Source organism: Triticum aestivum, chromosome 4B, assembly GCF_018294505.1.
Source record: "Triticum aestivum cultivar Chinese Spring chromosome 4B, IWGSC CS RefSeq v2.1, whole genome shotgun sequence".
NCBI lineage: Eukaryota > Viridiplantae > Streptophyta > Magnoliopsida > Poales > Poaceae > Triticum > Triticum aestivum.
This window is the reverse complement of record NC_057804.1, coordinates 454,177,485-454,199,549: the sequence shown is the minus strand read 5'-3', so window position 1 is coordinate 454,199,549 and position 22,065 is coordinate 454,177,485. Positions and strand designations below refer to the sequence as shown.

The window sequence follows — 22,065 nt, the reverse complement described above, 5'->3', positions numbered from 1 at the left end:
TCCATCTTTTAGCTATAGAACTTGTTGGAGACTTCATATCTCTCAACTCGGGCATTTGCTTGAAATATTAACTTCAACCCATGGAACATCTCATATGGTCCATGACGTTCAAAACGTCTTTAAAGTCCCGATTCTAAGCCGTAAAGCATGGTGCACTAAACTATCAAGTAGTTATCATATTGAGCTAGCCAAACGTTCATAACATCTGCATCTACTCCTACAATGGATATGTCACCTAGCGGTGCATCAAGGACATAATTCTTCTATGCAACAATGAGGATAAATCTCAGATCACTGACCCAGTCTGCATCATTGCTACTATCATCATTCAACTTAGTTTTCTCTAGGAACATATAAGAAACATAGGGAAGCTACAATGCGAGCTATTGATCTACAACATAATTTGCAAAATACTATCAGGACTAAGTTCATGATAAATTAAAGTTCAGTTAATCATATTACTTAAGAACTCCCACTTAGATAGACATCCCTCTAGTCATCTAAATGATCACGTGATCCATATCAACTAAACCATGTCTGGTCATCATGTGAGATGGAGTAGTTTTCAATGGTGAACATCTCTATGTTGATCATATCTACTATATGATTCACGCTCGACCTTTCGGTCTCCAGTGTTCCGAGGCCATATCTGCATATGCTAGGCTCATCAAGTTTAACCCGAGTATTCCGCATGTGCAAAACTAGCTTGCACCCATTGTATGTGAATGTAGAGCTTATCACATCCGATCATCACGTGGTGCTCGGCACGAAGAACTGTCACAACGGTGCATACTTAGGGAGAACACTTATACCTTGAAATTTTAGTAAGGGATCATCTTATAATGCTACCGCCGTACTAAGCAAAATAAGAATCATAAAAGATAAACATCACATGCAATAAAAATATGTGACATGATATGGCCATCATCATCTTGTGCTCATGATCTCCATCACTGAAGCATCGTTATGATCTCCATTGTCACCGGCTTGACACCTTGATCTCCATCGTAGCATCATTGTCGTCTCGCCAACTATTGTTACTACGACTATCGCTACCGCTTAGTGATAAAGTAAAGCAATTATATGGCAATTGCATTCATACAATAAAGCAGCAACCATATGGCTCCTGTCAGTTGCCGATAACTCTGTTACAAAACCTGATCATCTCATATAACAATTTATATCACATCATGTCTTGACCATATCACATCACAACAAGCCCTGCAAAAACAAGCTAGACATCCTCTACTTTGTTATTGCAAGTTTTACGTGGCTGCTACAGGCTTCTAGCAAGAACCATTCTTACCTACGCGTGAAAACCACAACGATTTTTCGTCAAGTGTGTTGTTTTAACCTTCAACAAGGACCGGCCATAGTCAAACTCGATTGAACTAAAGTTCGAGAAACAGACACCCGCCAGCCACCTATGTGCAAAAGCACGTCGGTAGAACCAGTCTCATGAACATGGTCATGTAATGTCGGTCCGGGCCGCTTCATCCAACAATACCGCCGAATTAAATTAAGACATTGGTGGTAAGCAGTATGACTATTATCGCCCACAACTCTTTGTGACCTACTCGTGCATATAACTTCTACGCATAGACCTGGCTCTGATACCACTATTGGGGAACGTAGTAATTCAAAATTTTCCTATAATCACACAAGATCTATCTAGGAGATGCATAGCAACGAGAGGGGAGAGTGTGTCCACGTACCCTCGTAGACCGAAAGCGGAAGCATTTAGTTAATGCGGTTGATGTAGTCGAACGTCTTCACGATCCAACCGATCCAAGCACCGAACGTACGGCACCTCCGCGTTCAGCACGCGTTCAGCCCGATGATGTCCCTCGAGCTCTTGATCCAGTTGAGGACAAGGGAGAGTTCTATCAGCGCGATGGCATGGCGGCTGTGTTGATGATGTTACCGACGCAGGGCTTCGCCTAAGCACTATGATGATATGACCGAGGTGTGTAACTGTGGAGGGGGGCACCACACACGGTTAAGAGAACTTGATGTTGTGCTTTGGTGTGCCCCTTGCCCCCGTATATAAAGGAGGGAGGAGGAGGGAGCCGGCCAAGGGGGAGGCACGCCAAGGGGGGAGTCCTACTAGAACTGCAAACCTAGTAGGAATCCCCCCCTTCTTTTCCTAATCCAAGAGGGGGAAGGAGGGAAGGAGAGGGAGAGGGGAAGGAAAGAGGGGGTCGCGCCCCCTCTCTCTAGTCCAATTCAGACTGCAAAGGGGAGGGGCACGCGCCACCTTGTGGCCTTCCCTCTCCTACTCCCTTATGGCCCATCTAGGCCCATAACTTCCCTAGGGGGTTCCGGTAACCCCTCGGTTCCTTGAAAAATGCCTGAACTCTTCCGAAACCTTTCTGGTATCCAAACATAGTCTTCCAATATATCAATCTTTATGTCTCGACCATTTCGAGACTCCTCGTCACGTCTGTGGTCTCATCCGGGACTCCAAACAATCTTCGGTCATCAAAAACACATAACTCATAATATAAATCATCATCGAACGTTAAGCGTGCGGACCCTACCGGTTCGAGAACTATGTAGACATGATCTAGACACATCTCCGATCAATAACCAATAGCGGAACCTGGATGCTCATATTGGCTCCTACATATTCTATGAAGATCTTTATCGGTCAAACCGCATAACAACATATGTTGTTCCCTTTGTCATTGGTATGTTACTTATCCGAGATTCGATCGTCGGTATCATCATACCTAGTTCAATCTCGTTACAGGTAAGTCTCTTTCCTCGTTCCATAATGCTTCATCCCGCAACTAACTTATTAGTCACATTGCTTGCAAGGCTTATAGTGATGAGCATTACCGAGAGGGCCCCGAGATACCTCTCCGATACACAGAGTGATAGATCCTAATCTTGATCTATGCCAACCCAACAAACACCTTCGGAGACACCTGTAGAGCATCTTTATAATCACCCAGTTACGTTGTAACGTTTGATAGCATACAAGGTGTTCCTCCGGTATTCAGGAGTTGCATAATCTCATAGTCAGAGGAACATGTATAAGTCATGAAGAAAGTAGTGGCAATAAAACTGTAACGATCATAATGCTAAGCTAGCGGATGGGTCTTATCCATCACATCATTCTCCTAAAGATGTGATCTCGTTCATCAAATGACAACACATGTCTATGGTTAGGAAACATAACCATCTTTGATTAACGAGCTAGTCAAGTAGAGGCATACTAGGGACACTATGTTTTGTCTATGTATTCACAAATGTACTAAGTTTCTGGTTAATACAATTTTAGCATGAATAAGAAACGTTTATCATGATATAAGGAAATATAAATAACAACTTTATTATTGCCTCTAGGGCATATTTCCTTTAGAGATTTCTCTCTGGCCTGATTCTGAGCAATCCCATAGCCACCGAATCCAAAAATTGCTATGGGGAAGCCGTTGTTGGCCGGAGCCACCAAATCTAGAGGGGGTAGGCCGGCGAAGGTGACACCTGGCGCCACCAGACACACAATAATGGATCTGGCACTAAGCGAGGCGCGGAGGTACAACGTCGATAGTGCGATGAGGTAGAGAGAAACAACGCGGGGGAAGCAATAGGGACAAGCGACGCTGGCAAGCAAGGACTGGAAGAACGCATTCCGAGATGTCAAGGCTATAGCCGTCGGGATGTCGACGACCGAATGAGCTGGAAGAGACGCAGCTACCGGATCATGTGGCCGGTGCTGCATCACCAGAGGACACCGGCAAGCCACCGACACTGGGGAACTCGGGTCCAAAGGCCGCTGGGGCCGAGGGAGCGCCAGCAAATTCCCACTATGAGGCGCCGCACGAACACCACAACACCAGGTCGGCGCGCCGTGAAAGGCAGCCGCCGCCGGGGAATCAACCACCATTGCCTCAACAATCACCACGCAAGAGCCATCACTGAAGCACAAGGGAGGTGGGTGCTGCCGGAGACAAGGGTCTCCTAGACGAGGAAGACCCATGACCGGCCACAGCACCCGCGTCCACCCCAACCAGTCGCGGCACCAGCAGCGAGCTAGGCTACGCCCAATGGGAGGGAGAGGGATGCGGAGGATACCTTCACTCCACGGCCAAGCCGCAACATCGGTCTTGCCGGCCGGGGAGGGGCAGCTGGATGAAGACGCGCAGATCGGATCTCGGGAGGAAGGGTATGTTGCGCTTGAGATGGGAGGCCCCGGTGCTGCCTGCGTAGCGGGAAAGAGGCTGCCGAGGGAGACCGCCGGTGCTGTCCGGGACCGGAACGTGGAGGCGAAGGGCAGCTGGGCGATGAGGAGGAGAAACGGACCCGCCGCCACCATCCTATGGCCTGACACGGCTTCGCCAGCCGGCCCTCCAATGGCGGGGACGTGGGGGCGGGCCAGCGACGATGACGCGGGGATGGGCGGGAGGTGCCCCGCGACACGAGGAGCGTCTAAACAGGCACAATCCACCGATAGATAAAGCTCAGCGTCATGTACGTGTGCTTCAGTCGATAAGATATTGGTACGGGCGAGTTGGCATATCGATAAGGCGTACTCCCTCTGTTTTTAAATATATAAATATATGATGTTTTGATAATTCAAATGAGGGAGTACTTATGACAGAGGCGTTATAGCTGGACTCTAATCGGTATTTCGTGTGGTTGCTAATTGCCAACATGTCAACCATCAGTCCATCACCGTCACCGGGTCTGAAACACTAACAGCAATCAAACCACGTGAGGCATGATCACAGTATCCATGCCGGCGATGCACGCAGACGGCGCCGGCCAGTGTACCGCGCCAAGCATACTCCTCTTCGTCGATTGCACGCGGAAAAAGTCCATTTTAAATCCTAAATTCGTAGAGGTTTGGCGAAATGAACCCTGAAGTCAAAATTTCGGTCGATTGCACCTTAAACTATGCAATTCCGGTCTAAATTAAACCCTGGCAAGTGTCAACCGGGATTTGTCTAGCTGGTGGGCCAAGGAGCGCCAATGTTTACCAGGGCGCCAGCCCATTTGTTTTTCTGTTTGCTCAAAAAAAAGTACGCACATGCGGAACTCGAGCGAGCTTGTGTAACGCTAAAAATAAATACGGGCTTGACAAGTTACGAACCAACACCAAATCAAGTAGTACCAGTTGCGGTTGTATAAGTTGAAAAAAATACGGGCTTCCTGTTTTGCTAAAAAAAAAAGTACGCAAAAGCGGAACTCGCGCGAGCTTGCAGCTACAGGTGCGGTTGCAACCAGTTGAGCTAGCAAGCAAATTTGTTTTTCTTTTTCTTTTTTTGCGGGTGAGCAAACTTGTTTTCCAGAAGCACAAAACAATAAGAATCATCACCAGATTCGAATAGTTTTTCAATAAAAAATATTCGGATATTTTTTAAAATTTCAAATGCAAAACATTTTAAAAGAACTTGAGTGTTTTATGAAAAGCGACCACTTTTCAAATTCGTGAACAGATTTACCCTAATAAATTTGGAAAATTCAAATAAACTTTTGGGACATGCACATTTTTTAAAACTCCCAAACAAAATTTTAAAACATGAACGTTTTTGAAAATTTGCAAATAATTTTTAACGGGAATAACTTTTAAACTCCTGATTTTTTATGAAAACACAAACATTTTTTAAATTAGAGCACACGACATTTTTAAAATTGAATTTTTTAAACAGAACTATTTTTTTGAAATCCCAAACATTTCTCTAAAAAGTTACCAAAAAATGGAACAAAAACATTCTGAAGAATTTTTTTTAAACATGAATATTTTTTTAGACATACGAATATATCCTCTGAACAAATTTTGAATACGCATTGAACATTATGTAATATATGTTGAACAATTTTTTAATACACATTGAACATTTGTGTAATATGACCTTAATAAATTTCAAAAACACTGTGATTACATATTCATTGAACAATTTCTAATAAATGTTGAACAGTTTTGTAATGGATGATGAACTTTTGTAAAGAACCATGAACATTTCCTTAATATACCAATGAACATTTTTGTAACATGCAACGAACTTTGTATATTATAATAAAATCGAAACAATAGAAATAAAAATAAAAATATAGGAAAAAAATAAACAGAAACAGAAAAAAGAAAAGAAACAGAAAAAGGAAAAGAAACAGAAACAGAAAACAGAGATAACAGAGAGGCAGCAGCGGACAAGTCTGGGCCAGCCCAAACGGGGCTGTTGCGAGGCGAAGCTTCGCGAAGCCACACCGTCTTGACGCAGACGAGCGTCGCACAGGGACCCCTCAAAAAAAAACGAGCGTCACACAGGGATTGCCGTTGCATCGATCAAACAACACCAGTGCCACACCGTGAGCTTATGTTTTGTTTTCTAACGGAAAATATGAAGCGGGCCGGCTAAACAGGGAGCAAGGTGTAGCGCCTTTGCGAATTTTTGTTTCTTGACAGAAAAAAAAGCGGGCCAGCCCAACGTTGAGCAGGTGTGAGTCCTCTGCGGATGACGCCAATCCCGGCCATCCAAACAATCCGAAGGTTCGATTTAGACCGGAATTGCATAGTTTAGGGTGCAATCGACCGGGATTTTGATTTGAGGGTTCATTTCGCCGAACCTCTACGAGTTCAAGGTTTAAAATGGACTTTTTCCATTGCACGCAGGTGGCACCTGCGATGCACGTAGACGACGACGCCGTGGCAGTGTACGTGTACCGCGGGCGGCATATTCTCTCCGTCGATCGATCAGACACCGCAACTTCCCGTCGCGTGTCGGATCTTTTCCTCCCGACAGGCGGTGGGGTCCGTCCCGCCCGCTGCGCGCGGCGGCAGCATCTCGCCACCCAATCCGCACCCAAATCTCGCGTCGGCGTCCCTCGGAAAAGCAGCCGCCGCACACCACTTCGCGTCTCGGCCAGCCGCCGGTGCGGGAGAGCAAGGGTCAAGGGCGGGTCTCGGCGCAGCTCAGCTCAGCTCGCGGCCTTCGCCCGAACCCCCCTCCCAGCTGCCCCCCCTACCATGCGCGTCTCCGACCGCGACGACCTCCCGAGTACCGCGCCCAGCTCCAGCTTCCAGCTCACGTCCCCAGATGGCGAGCCGCGACAAGGTCGGCTGCCCCACGGCCACGCTGCCCCTCGACCGCCTCCTGGCCTCGCTCGCCGCCAACGCGGAGCAGCTGGGGAAGAGATGGGAGATCGCCGTCCGCGACCGGAGGGCCAGAGCGGCCGAGCGGAGGATGGAGGCGGATGCGGCGCCGCCGGTGCAGCTGCACACGCCGCTCTTCTACGCCACCTGCGCCCTCGGCGGGGTCCTCAGCACTGGCCTCACCCACCTCGCAGTCACGCCGCTCGACCTCGTCAAGTGCAATATGCAGGTCTCTCAAACAGAAACGGGCTCCCTTGCTGCTCCTGTCCAAGCTTCCCGCTCCCCTGGTACTAATGTCTGACGGGAATTGCTCTCGCAGGTTGACCCTAGCAAGTACAGGGACATCTCGTCTGGCTTCGGTGTGCTGCTCCAAGAGCAGGGTCTCGGTGGGTTCTTCAAAGGCTGGATGGCCACGCTGGTTGGGTATAGTAGCCAGGGAGCCTGCAAGTTTGGTTTCTACGAGTACTTTAAGAAGTGCTACTCGGACATTGCTGGTCCCGAGAATGCTGACAGGTTGAAGACCGCCATCTACCTCGCTGCATCGGCGTCGGCTGAGGTAATTGCAGATTTAGCTCTCTGCCCCATGGAAGCCGTCAAGGTTCGGATCCAGACGCAGCCGGGATTCGCTCGATGCCTAACCGATGGGCTTCCGAAGCTTGTCCGGTCCGAAGGTGCCTTTGGGTATGGATACTGCATGTCCTGTACTGATTATGTTATGATTAGTTGTATTCAAGATAGTGCAGAACACTCGTTAACGCTATGTGTTCATTTCAGGCTTTACAAGGGAATAGTTCCTCTTTGGGGCCGCCAAATTCCTTGTGAGTCGAATTCATTACAAGTTATATTTTCCTACTGTATTTGCATGCCAATGGTTGAATGGTACATGGCCAAACAATAGTAGTACCGCTGAACATTTTGATACCAGAATCTTCGTTTAGCTCGTTTCCGAGACAAACAATTTTAGAGATCATACTATTGTGTATGGAGTTCTTTAGAGTGTTAAAGGCTAGAAATTTCATGGGACATAGAGTTGGGGCTAACATGATTCCAGAATGCCCACCAAACTGAGTTAGCCATTTATCACTGTTGCTTTTCCATAGACTCACAAGTTTGACACTCCTTAATTTCTGTATTTTAGACCTAGTTTGCAGCCCTTGCTCAACCATGAAAAGCCTAGTTGATTATATTTGTTTCCTCTATTATGAAATATATGCAATCCAGATCATCTATAGTTGTCACAGGCTCACAGCAAAAAAGATGACCTTTTAACCCCCACACTCTAGTTTACAACTGATTCCGGCTAACGTGGATGCCACGCTTTTGCCATGTTACTAAACAAATCAGTAGAGAGAGAACAGATGAGAAATATGACATGTGGAATAGAGAGCTCAGTGCGGTTTTAACCCAAACAATACTCATCTGGCAATTGTGAGCTGATTTGTTTGATGAAATGGCAGTTATATAGTAGCAACGTGACACATGGTGTCCAGAAAAATATATGGGAAGCATGATACTAGTTAGCAAATTGCAAAGGAAGGAAGATAATTGGTTGAATACGGTGCTTATGGATGAAGTACTCGATTGTTCAACATGACTATGAAACAGTTTTTGATGCCATCTTATAGCCTTTATGTTAAGGTGTGCTCCCTGATCATTTTCTCCATTACATTGCAGACACTATGATGAAATTTGCTTGTTTTGAGACCATTGTTGAGATGGTGTACAAGCATGCTGTCCCAAAACCAAAAGATCAATGCAGTAAACCACTCCAGCTAGCTGTGAGTTTTGCAGGGGGGTACATTGCTGGAGTCTTATGTGCTGCTATCTCTCATCCCGCAGACAACCTGGTGTCTTTTCTCAACAATGCAAAGGGAGCCACTGTGGCAGATGTAAGTTGCAAGTCCTATCCCAGTAAATAATTAAAATGCTCAGAACTGTTAACTATATAGCTTACACCCATCTGGCTGTCAGGCGGTACTAAATCGTGGTATCAATATTCAATTTTTGAACTGTTTTAATCGATTAATTGAGCTTCCAGGCTATAACAACCATTGGGCTGTGGGGCCTTTTCACTCGTGGCCTTCCACTCCGTATTATCATGGTCGGTACTCTTACCGGAGCGCAATGGGCAACATATGACGCGTTTAAAGTATTTGTTGGGCTGTAAGTATCTCTTGCTGTTATGACATGCATCTCTGACATCATCAACAATTTATGCCACAATACCAAATTATCTCATGGTTGCTTGTGATTAACTCTCCAGACCAACCACCGGGGGAGTCAGCTCTAGTTGTCATGCTGCCACTACTTTGCACCGAGTAGATCATGAGAAGCAGAACTGACCGCACCAGGGAAGGTCTTGTCCTGAGTTATCTGTAACCGGAGTAGATGTATAAACCGGCACCCCCGGAGCTGCTCTGATTCTTGCAAGAGCTCCAGCATCGGAGGATGAAGTGTTGAATGTACACTGTGAGACTTTCTTTTAGCCGGTTAGGAAATTTCACATTCAAGGGGTTTTTGTTTGTTGCTACCCCCTTGGACGTTGGAGAACATACAAGAACAAAACAAGCTTCAGAGATTGATTTGTCTGGCGCATTGGCGTAATCATCTGAATACATCTTGCATATGGCCCGTGTCGGCCTGGCCTGTTTATGCAGCCTACATAATCGGAAGAATGAACCATAAGAATTGAATAACTGTTAAGTATCCAGAATGTTTTTTTTTAAACAAAGAAGGTGGCAGGCTGCCGATCTTATATTTCAAAACAGGCCAGAGCCTGATGAAGTAACAGGTATCAGTACAAGGACAGCTTGTTTGGTGCACCAAGGTGCAAAACACAAGCAGGTCTAAAAAAAGAAAAGAGGAATAGAGGGGAGAAGGGTTACATCATTCGTCTACACGCTATGCAGCAGCTTTTGTCTCCAAACCTGGAGAACCTCCCTGGTGCGCTGGTTTTGAGTTCTGAAACTCCAAAGACGGAGCATGTCTGCTGCATATAGACATGTGTATTGTACAGACCAGATTTTGGAGTTGAAGACTCTGTCATTCCTAGCACGCCACAAGGTAATAGCACAAGCCGCGAAAGCCACATTCCATTTGTGCCTAAAGCCAATCTGGTGTTGTGCTTGCTCCACAAAAGAAAGAACATTAGTAGCCGAGCAAGCCAGAACGTCCAGCTCCATTTTGCCCCAAAGAACGCTGGCGGGCGCACAGCGTAGTAGTAAGTGATCGATTGACTCAACAGCAGGGCAAGTGTCACAATGTGCAAACTGGGCAGCCTCCGACCAGCCTTTCTTTACCATGTTATCCTTAGTGTTTAGGCGGCCACGGAAAGCAAGCCATAGGAAGATTCTGTGCTTGAGGGAGAAAGCAAGCCATAGGAAGATTCTGTGCTTGAGGGGGATCACCACATCCCAAACCCAGGTGTGAAAAGTTGTCAAAACCCCTCGGAAAGCGAGTAGCCTGTAGAAGTATCCAGTGCAAAGCTGTCCAGAGCTGTCCAGAGCTCACAAAGCTGTCCAAAGCTATCCAGAATGTATTAACCTCAACTATCTGAACCTAACTTTATACAGTACATCCTACCACGAAATCACTGGTTCTCAAACCACTGCAAAGCGTGACTGATTTTGCCGTTTTAGATGTCATCCGTATAACTTCGAATGATCTCGACTATCTGAACCTAACTTTAGATGCCACGAAATCACCGATTCTCAAACCACTACAAAGTGCGCAGTTCCTAGCGCTTTGCTGAGTATTTTTGTGGCTCAACATGATCTTGTAGCTTTTAGCAAAAAAGTCGGCTTCACTTTGTGCTTTTGGTTACAACCAAACAAATGCACTAAATCAGAACTAAACAGATTAGCAAGAACATGAACCGCTTCATGAACAGATTGGAACATGATGCTCATAAATCACATTTACCACGATAGTATACTTCGAAGAGCACTCTACTTGCCCAGGAATATGACAATTACAGAATCGTCTGCCGAAGGGATAACGTCCAAAAACGAAGTTACAAAGAGATGACAACACAAACAGATAAAATGCTTTGCTTGAAAGCGCACTTAAATAATTTAATCTGCTTACAGTACAGTAAAATTTCAGACAACAATGTAGCGCATATGTCAAACATACTGGTTTGGATAAAGCAAGTGTTCAAAATTTGTAGCCTGATCTCTCTTGCCCGCACTAAGATCACCTACTGCTGAGGTCCAGGGTAGCCTTGCATCGGAGGGCGTGGCGGAGGTGCTCCAGGAGTAAAGTTAGCCATTGGACCACCAGAAGGAGGTGGAGGTGGTATTGAACGCGGAGGACCATTTGCAAGCGGAGGTGGAGGGGGTGGAGGTTGAAGACCGCTCATTGGTGGTGGCGGGATCCTAGGGGGCATTCCCATAGGTGCATTCGGTGGAGGTGGCGGCAGAGCCTGTGGCTGGGATGGTGGCCTTGGTGGAGCACCAGGAGGGCCTCCTGTCCCATTTGGGACAGTACCAGGAGCTGCTGGTTGTCTGTTAATTTCCGGTGGTCTTGGCTTGAAGTATAGTTGTAGCTGTTGTAAAAAAAATGTGAAAGTTTGTGAAACAATATTGTTTTTAAAGGCAGCTAAATGAAACGGCAAAAACCTGCATAGAAAAACTCACAATGTACGACTTCTTGTCCGGATCCCAATACGAGAAAAACTTGTCTGTTGATTTGTCAATCTCTGTGCTTGGAATCTGCAAATAAGAAACAGTATAAGTACACACATACACATTGGCTAATGGGTCTGATGCAGCAGAGCTTTGCAAGAGATACACCTTAAAGCCAATGACCTCGTAGGGCTCCGCTGCAAAAAGCAGATATTGGTACCTCTTATCCCAAGATTGGATTTTCTGTAAAACAATAGTAGTACATTAGCAAATGGAAGATTATTAACAGTAAAGCAACATATATCAGACTGATGATGCTCACAGATTAGCCCAGGGCCCATTAATACCTGTTCATATGATGCCATGAAACGGTGCCTTGGCTTGCTATTATCTTCGATTTCAGGATACTCGATCTGAAAACAGAATGCCAAAATTTGTCACTCCACTACCCCAGTGTACATGGTTATTTAAATGCTCATAACAAGAGAAATCGATAAGAGAAACTGGCTGATTATGTCGCTATTTGTCACTATTCTGAATGTGTTAACTCTTCAGTAAGGCTGCTTTATCAAAAGATAAACTTCTACTCCCTCCGTTCTTAAATATAACTCTTTTTAGAGATACGAACTACATGCAGATGTATATGGACATATTTTAGAATGTATGATTCACTCATTTTGCTCCGTATGTAGTCCGCATTGGAATCTCTAAAAAGACTTATATTTAGGAATGGAGGGGAGTAGATAGCATTGTAAAATTGGTTTGCCAACGGGAGGCAAGTAAAACTGTAGAAACATACTAGTATATGAATAAACTAAAAGTTGGAAACGAACCTAACTTAACTGGTATCACTATAAGATCCTTGCCATTTGTAATTCAGATGCCTACATGACATGACAAATGACATGGAATGAAAAATGACAAAACAGTGTCTCTAGATACAGGAAGATGGTAAACCAACTTATTTGATCATGTACAAATCCTCTATTGACCAACTCTGAGAACAAGATGTACAAGCACGATAAATACTAACCTCAAAGAGAAATGAGTGTTGCTTCGTGTCAGGATCATACTGTTTAGTTACTGTATATCCAGGTCTGCCAATCTTAACTGCAAAGCAAAGAAACATAGTTATAACTTGTGAGGATAGTTGCCAAGATAACACAATTAGGTGCGGAAAACAAAATAGCATAGCTGTACTACCAAATTGAAACAGAATACAAGGGTCTAAATAGCTAATAAAAAACAACGCCTTGATGTTTGAACATTTCGGGAATCAGTAGAACAAAATTAAGCCTAGCTTCCAATAGATTTGTCTCCGCTGTGAAAAACTTCTTTTGGAAACTGCTGTACCACAGAAAGTTATCAGAAGCATCCAGAGTTCCGAGCATGAATGCTTATGGCACATGACCATTAGTTAAGCAACACCAAACAGCATATCACTAATATTTAAGCCCACAGTGGCTTTTCAAGGCTGTTTTAGGTGTGTAATCTTTATCTAGATTTGAAGACAACAAAGCAACCCAAGATCAACTTTATAGACTTGGCTCCCTTTAACTAATCAAGGGATATTTATTATCGGAACAGGGTATTTACTTTTCATTGCTGCCTTATTGATGTATCAATAGTTAAAGACACGCCTAAACCGTGGATAAAAATGAAGATTACTACTGTGAAGTTAATGTTCACATTCTGTTATCCAACAAAACACTCTAATTAGGCCGTCCCACTCTCATACCTAAAATTATCAGAGCACAAAGCAAGGTACAAGATTGTTAGTTGACAGGGCAAATTTGACACATCCATCCTGCAACAGTCCTCAACCATTGTGCTTGCAACACTGAATACCCAAATAAACGTTATAAACTCACATCGAGATGAAACTTGAAATACCACCAAGATCTTCAAAGAGATCTGATATATCATTGCCTCGCTCAAAACGTCAAATTCGTTCATTACAGAAGTAAAGAGATCCAAGGTTATATGCAACTCGGTATGGCTCACACCAAGTACTCTGAACAAACCTAGCGCAATGACATTACTGAAATCGATAAAGAAAAAACATAGACCAGGCATCTGCAGAACTAAAATAGCAGGCCCTACATAGTTGAACAATGCGAAGTCATGTCAGCTTAGGAGAACCTTAATTCTACCAGTAAACTACTCGGGTAAATTAAAAACACAGGGAGGTAATTCTTTACGCACCAGACTTGCGGGGCGCGAGCTTGCGCTTGTTTGGCTGGGGCTGCGCGGGCGCGTCCTTGGCCTCGCGGGCGGCACGCTTGGCGAGGTTGGTCTGGTGCCGCTTCCCCTGCGTGTGCGCGAGGTAGTTCCCCTCGTTGTTGTGGAGCGTCAGGCAGAGCTTGCACTCATAGCTTGACACACGAAAAAACGAGCGGAATCAGCAGGCAGAGCTATGCGAATCGAGAAGACGAAGAATCTAGGGTTTTGCGGCGGGGGGATTACCTGCCGAGATGGTTTCGCATGAAGTACGGGTCCTTGGCGAGGTCGATGGTCTCGAGCGCGAGGCGGCGCAGGCGCTCCCGCCGGTCAATGGCCTCATTCTGGGCGGTGGCGGCGCCGCCGCTGCCGGGCTTGGAGCCCCACTCGCGGTCCATGGCGTCTGCTCGGTTCGGCCGCCTCTCGAGGGTCGAATCGCCAGACCTCCGGCTTCTGTTCGATAGTGTTTGTTGCGGCTCTGGTCGGTTTTGGAAGGTCCTTCAACCGACCCAAGCCCAACTTACGACCCGCACGGCCGCACACAAAATGTCACGGCATCTTACCTTTTTTTTAGGGACACGGCATCTTTTTTTTTTTGAAATTACACGGCATCTTACCTGGATGGGCTTTACCTGGGCTTTTGTCTGTCTGTAAAAGAAACAAATCCAAACAACACGATTATAATATTTTTTTGACGTATATCCGGTGCACCTGAAATTTATGTGCGACGCCCGATGTTCAAAATCTTTACCACCTAATCTCTACCTCTCTATCTCTACCTATCTCTACCTCTCTACCTAATAATAATAAAGCACGGTGGGTTTTCATTGTCCGTCACCCTTATTTGCAAAAAAGTTCCTGCGGTTTATTGAAATCAACCCGCAGTCCATCATTAAGTCATACCGAACCGTTTTTTTAGTTTTCTCAGAAATCCCCCTGAGCTTTTAGGTAATCAACCCGCCGTACATATTTAAGTCATACGAATCATTTTTTTCTGTTTTAACAGAAAACCCCCTAACCTTTCGGTTAAACAATCCGTAGTTTATCTAAAACAAAATTATCCATATCTTTTAAATCGTAACTTCGATTTTAACATATTATATACGAAATTTGATTAGAAAAATGTGTAGAATCCAAATATGTTGTTACTTTTAGCTGTTAAATATTTCTAAACTATTAATTTGAATGCAAACTTAATCTATAGTGCACGGTCCGGTTTTTTTCTGCACTGGCGGCATTCCAAATTGCAAATAAACACACATTAAAATCAGATTGAGAGGAAAAAAACATTGATAACCACGCATGCACAACTCTGAAAAACCTCGTAGGGAAAAACAACATTTTTCTCATCTTATTCTCAGTGATTGTGTGCGTGCGAACACGCGCGCGTGTGTGTGTTTGTGTGTGTGTGTGAGAGAGAGAGAGAGAGAGAAAGAGACGCCTTAGGACTGACCACATTCAAATGTGTTTTCGTTGTGTGAGCATTAGACCACCGCCGGGAACACAAATATGATGCCATTTTAAAATAAAGAGCGTCTACGTATCAAGGTCTCAAGTCGTGGTTATTGGGTTAAGAGTGTGTGTGTTTTTCTATCCCGTTGCAACGCACGGACTCTTTTGCTAGTAATAATAAAGTAAATTAGGTTTATTTCGTCCGTCATGACATTTTTCAGAAAAATCCCTCCATTTCAGTGAATTTACCCAACGGTCCTGTTTTAGTTAAAACGAAACGTTTTTTTTTCATATTTTACACAAAAGCTCCTATGTTTTGTTGAAATCAACTCGCAATCCAGATTTAAGTGGCACCCGAACCCTTATTTTACATTTTTTGAAAACCACCCTGATGTTTTAGGTAATTCATCTGCGATTCATATTTAAGTCAAATAATGTTTTTTTAAATCATCCATATCTTTTAAACCGTAACTCCGATTTGAACATGTTATATATGAAATTTGATTAGAAAAATATGTAGAATATGAATATGAGATTACTTTTACCTGTTAAGTATTTTTAAATATTGTTTTGAAATATATTTAAGTCAAACAAATGATTTTCTAAATTATCCGTATCTTTTAAACCGTAACTTCGATTTTAACATATTATATATGAAATTTTATTAGAAAAATGTGTGTAATATAAATATGATGTTAATTTACCTGTTAAATATTTTTAAAATATTATTTTAGGAGCAAACTTAGAATTTATAGCATAAGATCCGTTTTCCTTTCATACCGGCGGTGATCCGGATTGCAAATAAACACCCCACTATAATAATATAAGGAAAAGAAAACATCGATACTACACATGCATACCTATGAAAAATGTCGTAGGGGAAAACAACAGATTTCTCATCGCGAGAGTGAGAGAAAGCGGGAGAGAGAGAGAGGGAGGGAGAGGGAGGAGAAAGAGGGAGAGAGAGACGCCTTAACCATATTCAAACACATTTTTGTTTTGTTTTGTGTGAACACCGAGGCAATCACCCGCGAGGGTGAGAAGGAGGATAAGCGGCAACACAAATATGATGCCTCGCAAAAATAAAGGAGATGGGCCTATTGTGTTCTTGAGTGATGGTTGTTGGGTTAAGAGCGTGTGTTATGATTTCTCTCCCGTTACAACGCATGGGCTCTTTTTGCTAGTTTATGATAAAATGTCTCTGTCTTTTTGGAAATAAAATATGTACATGTTATATACTCCCTCCGTTCCTAAATATTTGTCTTTCTAGACATTTCCATAAGTGACTACATACGGGGCAAAATGAGTGAATTTATACTCTAAAATATGTCTATATACATCCGTATGTGGTAGTCCATTTGAAATCTCTAGAAAAACAAATATTTAGGAACGGGGGGAGTATCTACTATGCCATAAATTTTAAGTTATAAATTCAACTCATGGCTTAAAAAATAAAGACAAGTTAAGCTATGAATAGTGGTTAATTTAAATTGGCTATGAATTGAGCCATTACCATTGCCACTTTTTTAGTGTAACATTGCCACTATTGAATTTGTTTTTTATGTCTCTCAAGCTCTGAGTTGAGTATGCAATTGATACTTTATTGAATGTTAGATGCATGCTGTGTGTGTGTTATACTGAATAATTTCATATATTTTTTTACAACTTATAACATGAGTTTTTATGCTGGGTGCATTGAATGCACAAGAACTCTATCTTTTTTTAGAGGGGAAATAGTTGCTTTTTATTCATAGTTCATCTCTTCTGCAACCTCAGAGCGAACGCACTTCGGGGGTACATGGAGCCAAGTTTTACAAAGAGATTTACAGCAACCCTCCCTAGCTAGGACATGTGCTATTTTATTTGCACTCCTACGCACCCAAACCACATGGTGCTCCTGGATAGCTTCAAGCAATTTTTTGATCTGCTGAACTAGATGCCCAATGTGAGAGAAATCTTTGTTGACGTCGAGCAGTTTTCGGACCGCTTCCTTAGAATCCGTCTCGGGGATGAGTTTCTGCACATTTAGCTCTTGAGCTAGCAATATGGCCCGGCGGCACGCATGCAACTCTGCCACTTCAGGATCCTTGGCAGCCGGAAAAAATGGCAAGTTCCTGCCAAAAACTCACCATGGCAGTCCCTGAGAACTACACCTCCTGATCCCGACCCTTTGCTCTTCGCCATTGCTCCATCTGCATTCGCTTTCACCCATCCTTCATGCGGTTTCTTCCAAGTTTGCAGAATTCGCTGCTCTGGTTGTTGCATAGCCTTCACGTGGACAGATTTCCATTCCTCTCTTAGGTACAACACCCTGCTGGTTATTGTAGCCGGCTCCTCTATCTTCTTCGTCTTCCTGGCATTGTTCCTTGCTAGCCATAGCTCGTACCAGGCCATCATCATCAGCTCTCTTTCCTCCGCTGAGCCGTCAGCTAGCAACTCCAGGATCCATGATCGCATGCTCCTGAAAGACGCTATCCCTCTCGGCGGTTCTCGCAGAGGTGCCCCAACTTCCTCACGCATGATCGCCCAGAAATGAGTCGAGTGGGGGCAGTGCCAGAAACGATGCGCCAGTGATTCCTCTCGCCCGCAAGCTACACAAATAACTCCCTGTTTGATGCATCGGAGTAGTAGCTCCACACCAACCGCCAGCCTGTTTGAAATCATCCTCCAGGAGTGGATTTTGACGTTGTTCGGTACATTGGCTGCCCATAGCCGCATAAAACTCTTGTGATCTGCCACAAAACTCGAGCTTGAGGCAGGAGCACGCCTCATTTTTTTCATCGAGACACCAAGGTGATACGCCGACCTGATAGTGAACAACCCCAACTTGGTGAAGTTCCAGGCTCTGTAGTCCTCGGTCCCCGCCCCCCTGATGACTATCTGCTTTATGTTCGAGGCATCTGAGGCAAAGAAAATCCTCTCAAGCTTCGCCTTGTTCCACCCTGTCCCTTGATCATTAAGTAAGCCAGCCACTTTTGTTGCACTAGGGTCGAACTCAGCACCCAGTGGTACCAAGCACCCGCGTCGGGGTATCCAGTTATCATGATATGCTTTAATTCTAGTTCTGTCTCCAACCCGCCAGATCAGTCCATGCATAAGCAGGTCCCTGCCATGCATCAGACTACGCCATGTATATGAGCCTCCATTCGGGCAAGTGGCAGACATAATATCCATGTCCGGAAAGTATCGGGCTTTGAGAACTCGCGCACATAATGAGGTTGGTACAGTTAGTATTCGCCACACCTGTTTCGCTAGAAGAGCCTGATTGAAGATTTCAAAATCCCTGAAACCCATGCCGCCCTCATGTTTACGAGTACACATTTTGTCCCAAGCCACCCAATGGACCTTTTGCTCGCCTTGGGCCGCTCCCCACCAGAATTTCGAAGAGATAGATTTCAAGTTCCGGCACATTTTCTTGGAGAGTTGGAAGACACTCATGCAGAAAGTCGGCATTGATTGCAGGCCAGACTTCGCTAGCACCTCCCTGGCGGCCTTCGACAAGCCCTGTCCTTTCCACCCAGTCACCTTGCCCCTAGCAGATTCTCTGACATGTTTAAAACATCCATCTTTCGATCTCCCAACCATAGTGGTCAAGCCCAAATATTTCTCATTGAGAGCTTCTGACTGCACACCCAATGTATTTTTAAGCCTCTGCTTGTCCTCACCACTACAGCTCTTGCCAAAGAATATAGACGATTTTTGAAGATTCACCTTCTGCCCCGAGGCATCCTCATAAACTTGCAAAATATTACGAAGACATGTTAGATTATCCAAAGAAGCTTCCAAAAAAATGATACTATCGTCAGCGAATAAGAGGTGTGTAATATTGGGGCTAGTGCGCCCAAAAGACACCCCCTGAAACTCCCTATCTTGTTGGGCTTTCTTAAGTAGCATAGAAAAACCCTCAACACAAAACAGGAAAAGGTACGGCGAGAGGGGGTCGCCTTGTCTAAGGCCCCTAGAAGGCAAGAAACCCAGGGAGAGGTCCCCATTGAGCTTGATCGCAAACCTTGCCGAGGTAACACATCTCATCACCATGGCTATCCAGGCATGAGAGAAACCATACTTGAGCAGCATGCTCTCAAGGAAACTCCACTCGACTCGGTCATACGCTTTCATCATATCTAGCTTTACCACACATAAGGGTTTCTTGCTCCTCCGCTTCTTGATTGCGTGCACACATTCATAGGCTACAAGAACATTATCTGTAATCAGTCTCCCTGGGACAAACACACTTTGCTCTTCAGAAATCATAACCGGCAGACTCTTTTTCAACCTATTAGCAAGCACCTTTGCTGCAATTTTGTAAAGAACATTACAAAGATTAATGGGCCTGAATTGAGTCAGCAAATTCGGTGATTTTGTCTTCGGGATCAGTACTAGGATAGTGTCATTAAACCCTTCCGGAATCTCCCCTCCACCCAAGAACTCCCTCACAGCCTTGCATACTTCCTCCTTTATCGCTCTGTTTGGATGTAGATACTGAAGGGCTTGGCATTGCATTGGCTCGAATGCCAAATATCTAAGACATTGATATTGAGCTTCAATGCCAAATATAGTGTTTGGATGTTCATGTATTTGGCACCTGGAATTTAAGGGAAGCAACAATTCCAATTCCTGTTTGGATGGACAAAGAGAATATCTCACTTTCATAACATTCATGATTTCTTATTCTCTCTAAAGCACACATACAAACATGCATCAGTTTTAAACTGGCCACTACTAGTACTACTAGACCTGCAGCAAGACCAAGCTACTGTATTATACTTGCACTTATGTTCTTGCATATACTTTTGCACTTCATTAGTTGCCTAATTGGTATAGTTACTTACTACTGTTGCCGTGATGAAAAGGAGCAAATGGAGTTACATGTTGCTATGCAGTACTGGTGTTGGCGCGCTGACAACTGGAAGGCCAGTGATGAGCTGTACGCCTGCAGTTCGTGGACGAGCTTGGCGGCGTCCCCGGCAACCTGGCCAGCGCCATCCACGGCACATCCAGCAGGCTCGTCGACCGTACAAAGGAGTGTCTCCTGCTTGCCATCCGCACCGAGTGCTCGCACCTCCATGCCAGGGTCGTTCAAGTGTCACAACACGCCGAGCTGAATGGGTTGGCATTCTGCCGAGCAACTCAGGGGCATGACATCGCAAGTGTCCTCCCACCTATGCAATGTACATGAACTAGACAGTGCCCTCGAAGACATCGGTTATAGAGTTTCCGATGTCCATGGAGATGACCTTTCTCGAGTCACTGCTGCATGGATCATGGGTCGGTCCTGGTGGCGAGGTACTCGTGCACGTCGTCGAGGCGTCCGATGCACTCGGCGAGCGGGGGCTCGCGCAAGGATGAGGAGGGTCCCCAGATGGGCGGAGCACAGGTCGAGCAGCAAGAGCTCCCACACCGACGAAGTTGGAGAGGGCGGCGGGATAAGAATGCAGGGGATACTCGGAGCTGGAGAGGACGGCGGGGTTCTCGTTCCAGCCATGAGTCTCGTCTCCTTTTTGCTTTTGGTGCCTGCCCAAGCGGTAAGTGAGGTGCGGTGGGAGGCGTGGACCGAATACCGCGGAAAACCGAGCGTGGGGGCTGCGAATTCGCGGAGCGACACGTCAGTGTTGGAAAAGCTGGCTCGATATTGAGGTTGGATTCTAGGCGTGAATATCTCGACCATCCAAACAACGGCTTTCGGGCTAGGCAAATGCCAAATACCGATTCGAGACCTGAATATCTACATCCAAATGGACTGTATGATAAAATGGTCGACCAATGTAATTTTGGTATCCATAGCCTGCAACAACACCTCCGATGAAGGCTAGAAGAGCCCTCTATGCGCTCGACATCTTTGTTGCCTGATGCAAAAAAGCCAAACTCCCCCTTCACTGAGTGTTGTTACTGAAAGAAAAAAAAATCAATTTTATTACCCTAAATAAAGTTGTTGGTTCACTTTGCCCCCGATCAATTTTTCTGCTCCTTTCACTCCACAAAAAAAATGCATACCGAACGAAATAACCCCCTGGCTGGTGTGTCTCCACCTGCTGCTAACGTGGCTCAAGTCAACGACGGTTTTGACCTGGGTGGGGCCCTCTTGTCAGGTGCGGCTGAGATAGAGCTGCCTGTGCCGCTTCGTTCTAGGAAAAATTCCCCATTTCGATAGCCTCCCCAAAGGCCATTTGGGGTGGACGGAGAGTGCGGTAGCTTCCTCTGGATTTTATTTTTTTATTTTTTTACACGTGTTTTCGGCTTTCTAAAGGTTTTTTTTTTGCATTTCGGCTTTCACCGGTCTTTCTTAGCTGTTCGATCAAGAAAAAAAGTTCAAAAAAATTGCGTGAAAAAACACGTTTTTGTTTTTGAGAGGCACGGTTTTTGCTTTCGCGAGAGGCACGGTTTTGCTTCCGCGAGAGGCATGGCCGTGCCTCTTGAAAACAAAAAAACAAGATATTTTTTTGATTTTGCGAGAGACACGATTTTGCTCATGAGAGGCGCTCCGAAGTGCCGTTTATGAATTGCCCTGTCAGCCGGTGGCCGATTTTGATCACGGTCTGCCCCGGCCCGCTTTAGATCGGATCGGCTGGCAACCTGGCCTAGACGGCCCACCTGTAGATCTCCACGCAACAGTTTTGCCTTTTTTTCTCGAACAAAACCCAACACTAGTAGGTCACCTGCCGAAACGCT

At 45.1% G+C, this 22,065-nt stretch overlaps 2 protein-coding genes across 3 annotated transcripts; one reads left to right on the top strand and one right to left on the bottom strand.

Annotated features, from left to right (window-relative positions):
* Window positions 1-6,705: 6,705 nt before the first annotated feature.
* LOC123092676 (mitochondrial phosphate carrier protein 3, mitochondrial) lies at window positions 6,706-9,760 on the top strand. Its single transcript, XM_044514497.1, has 6 exons — window positions 6,706-7,328; window positions 7,419-7,780; window positions 7,874-7,917; window positions 8,774-8,988; window positions 9,138-9,262; window positions 9,363-9,760. The coding sequence occupies exons 1-6, from the start codon at window positions 7,044-7,046 to the stop codon at window positions 9,439-9,441; spliced, it is 1,110 nt and encodes a 369-aa protein (XP_044370432.1). The 5' UTR covers window positions 6,706-7,043; the 3' UTR covers window positions 9,442-9,760.
* Window positions 9,761-11,136: 1,376 nt separating this feature from the next.
* LOC123092677 (splicing factor 3A subunit 2) lies at window positions 11,137-14,469 on the bottom strand. Of its 2 annotated transcripts, XM_044514499.1 has the most exons (7): window positions 14,191-14,469; window positions 13,930-14,099; window positions 12,758-12,834; window positions 12,072-12,137; window positions 11,893-11,967; window positions 11,737-11,811; window positions 11,137-11,645 (listed from the first exon to the last, which is right to left on the bottom strand). In XM_044514499.1, the coding sequence occupies exons 1-7, from the start codon at window positions 14,340-14,342 to the stop codon at window positions 11,298-11,300; spliced, it is 963 nt and encodes a 320-aa protein (XP_044370434.1). In that variant the 5' UTR covers window positions 14,343-14,469; the 3' UTR covers window positions 11,137-11,297. The 2 variants fall into 2 exon arrangements, with proteins under 2 accessions (XP_044370434.1, XP_044370433.1); XM_044514498.1 differs by having other exon boundaries at window positions 11,737-11,967.
* Window positions 14,470-22,065: the final 7,596 nt, after the last annotated feature.

What these genes read in the sequence shown, in the direction of transcription:
- LOC123092676 (XM_044514497.1), top strand. Translation starts at nt 7,044, where the DNA reads ATGGCGAGCCGCGACAAGGTCGGCTGCCCCACGGCCACGCTGCCCCTC. An exon ending in TCGTCAAGTGCAATATGCAG is followed by an intron (nt 7,329 to 7,418) that starts GTCTCTCAAACA and finishes TTGCTCTCGCAG; the next exon opens with GTTGACCCTAGCAAGTACAG. An exon ending in TTTAAAGTATTTGTTGGGCT is followed by an intron (nt 9,263 to 9,362) that starts GTAAGTATCTCT and finishes TTAACTCTCCAG; the next exon opens with ACCAACCACCGGGGGAGTCA.
- LOC123092677 (XM_044514498.1), bottom strand. Translation starts at nt 14,342, where the DNA reads ATGGACCGCGAGTGGGGCTCCAAGCCCGGCAGCGGCGGCGCCGCCACC. An exon ending in ATGCGAAACCATCTCGGCAG is followed by an intron (nt 14,100 to 14,190) that starts GTAATCCCCCCG and finishes TCGTGTGTCAAG; the next exon opens with CTATGAGTGCAAGCTCTGCC. An exon ending in TCATGGCATCATATGAACAG is followed by an intron (nt 11,968 to 12,071) that starts GTATTAATGGGC and finishes ATTGTTTTACAG; the next exon opens with AAAATCCAATCTTGGGATAA.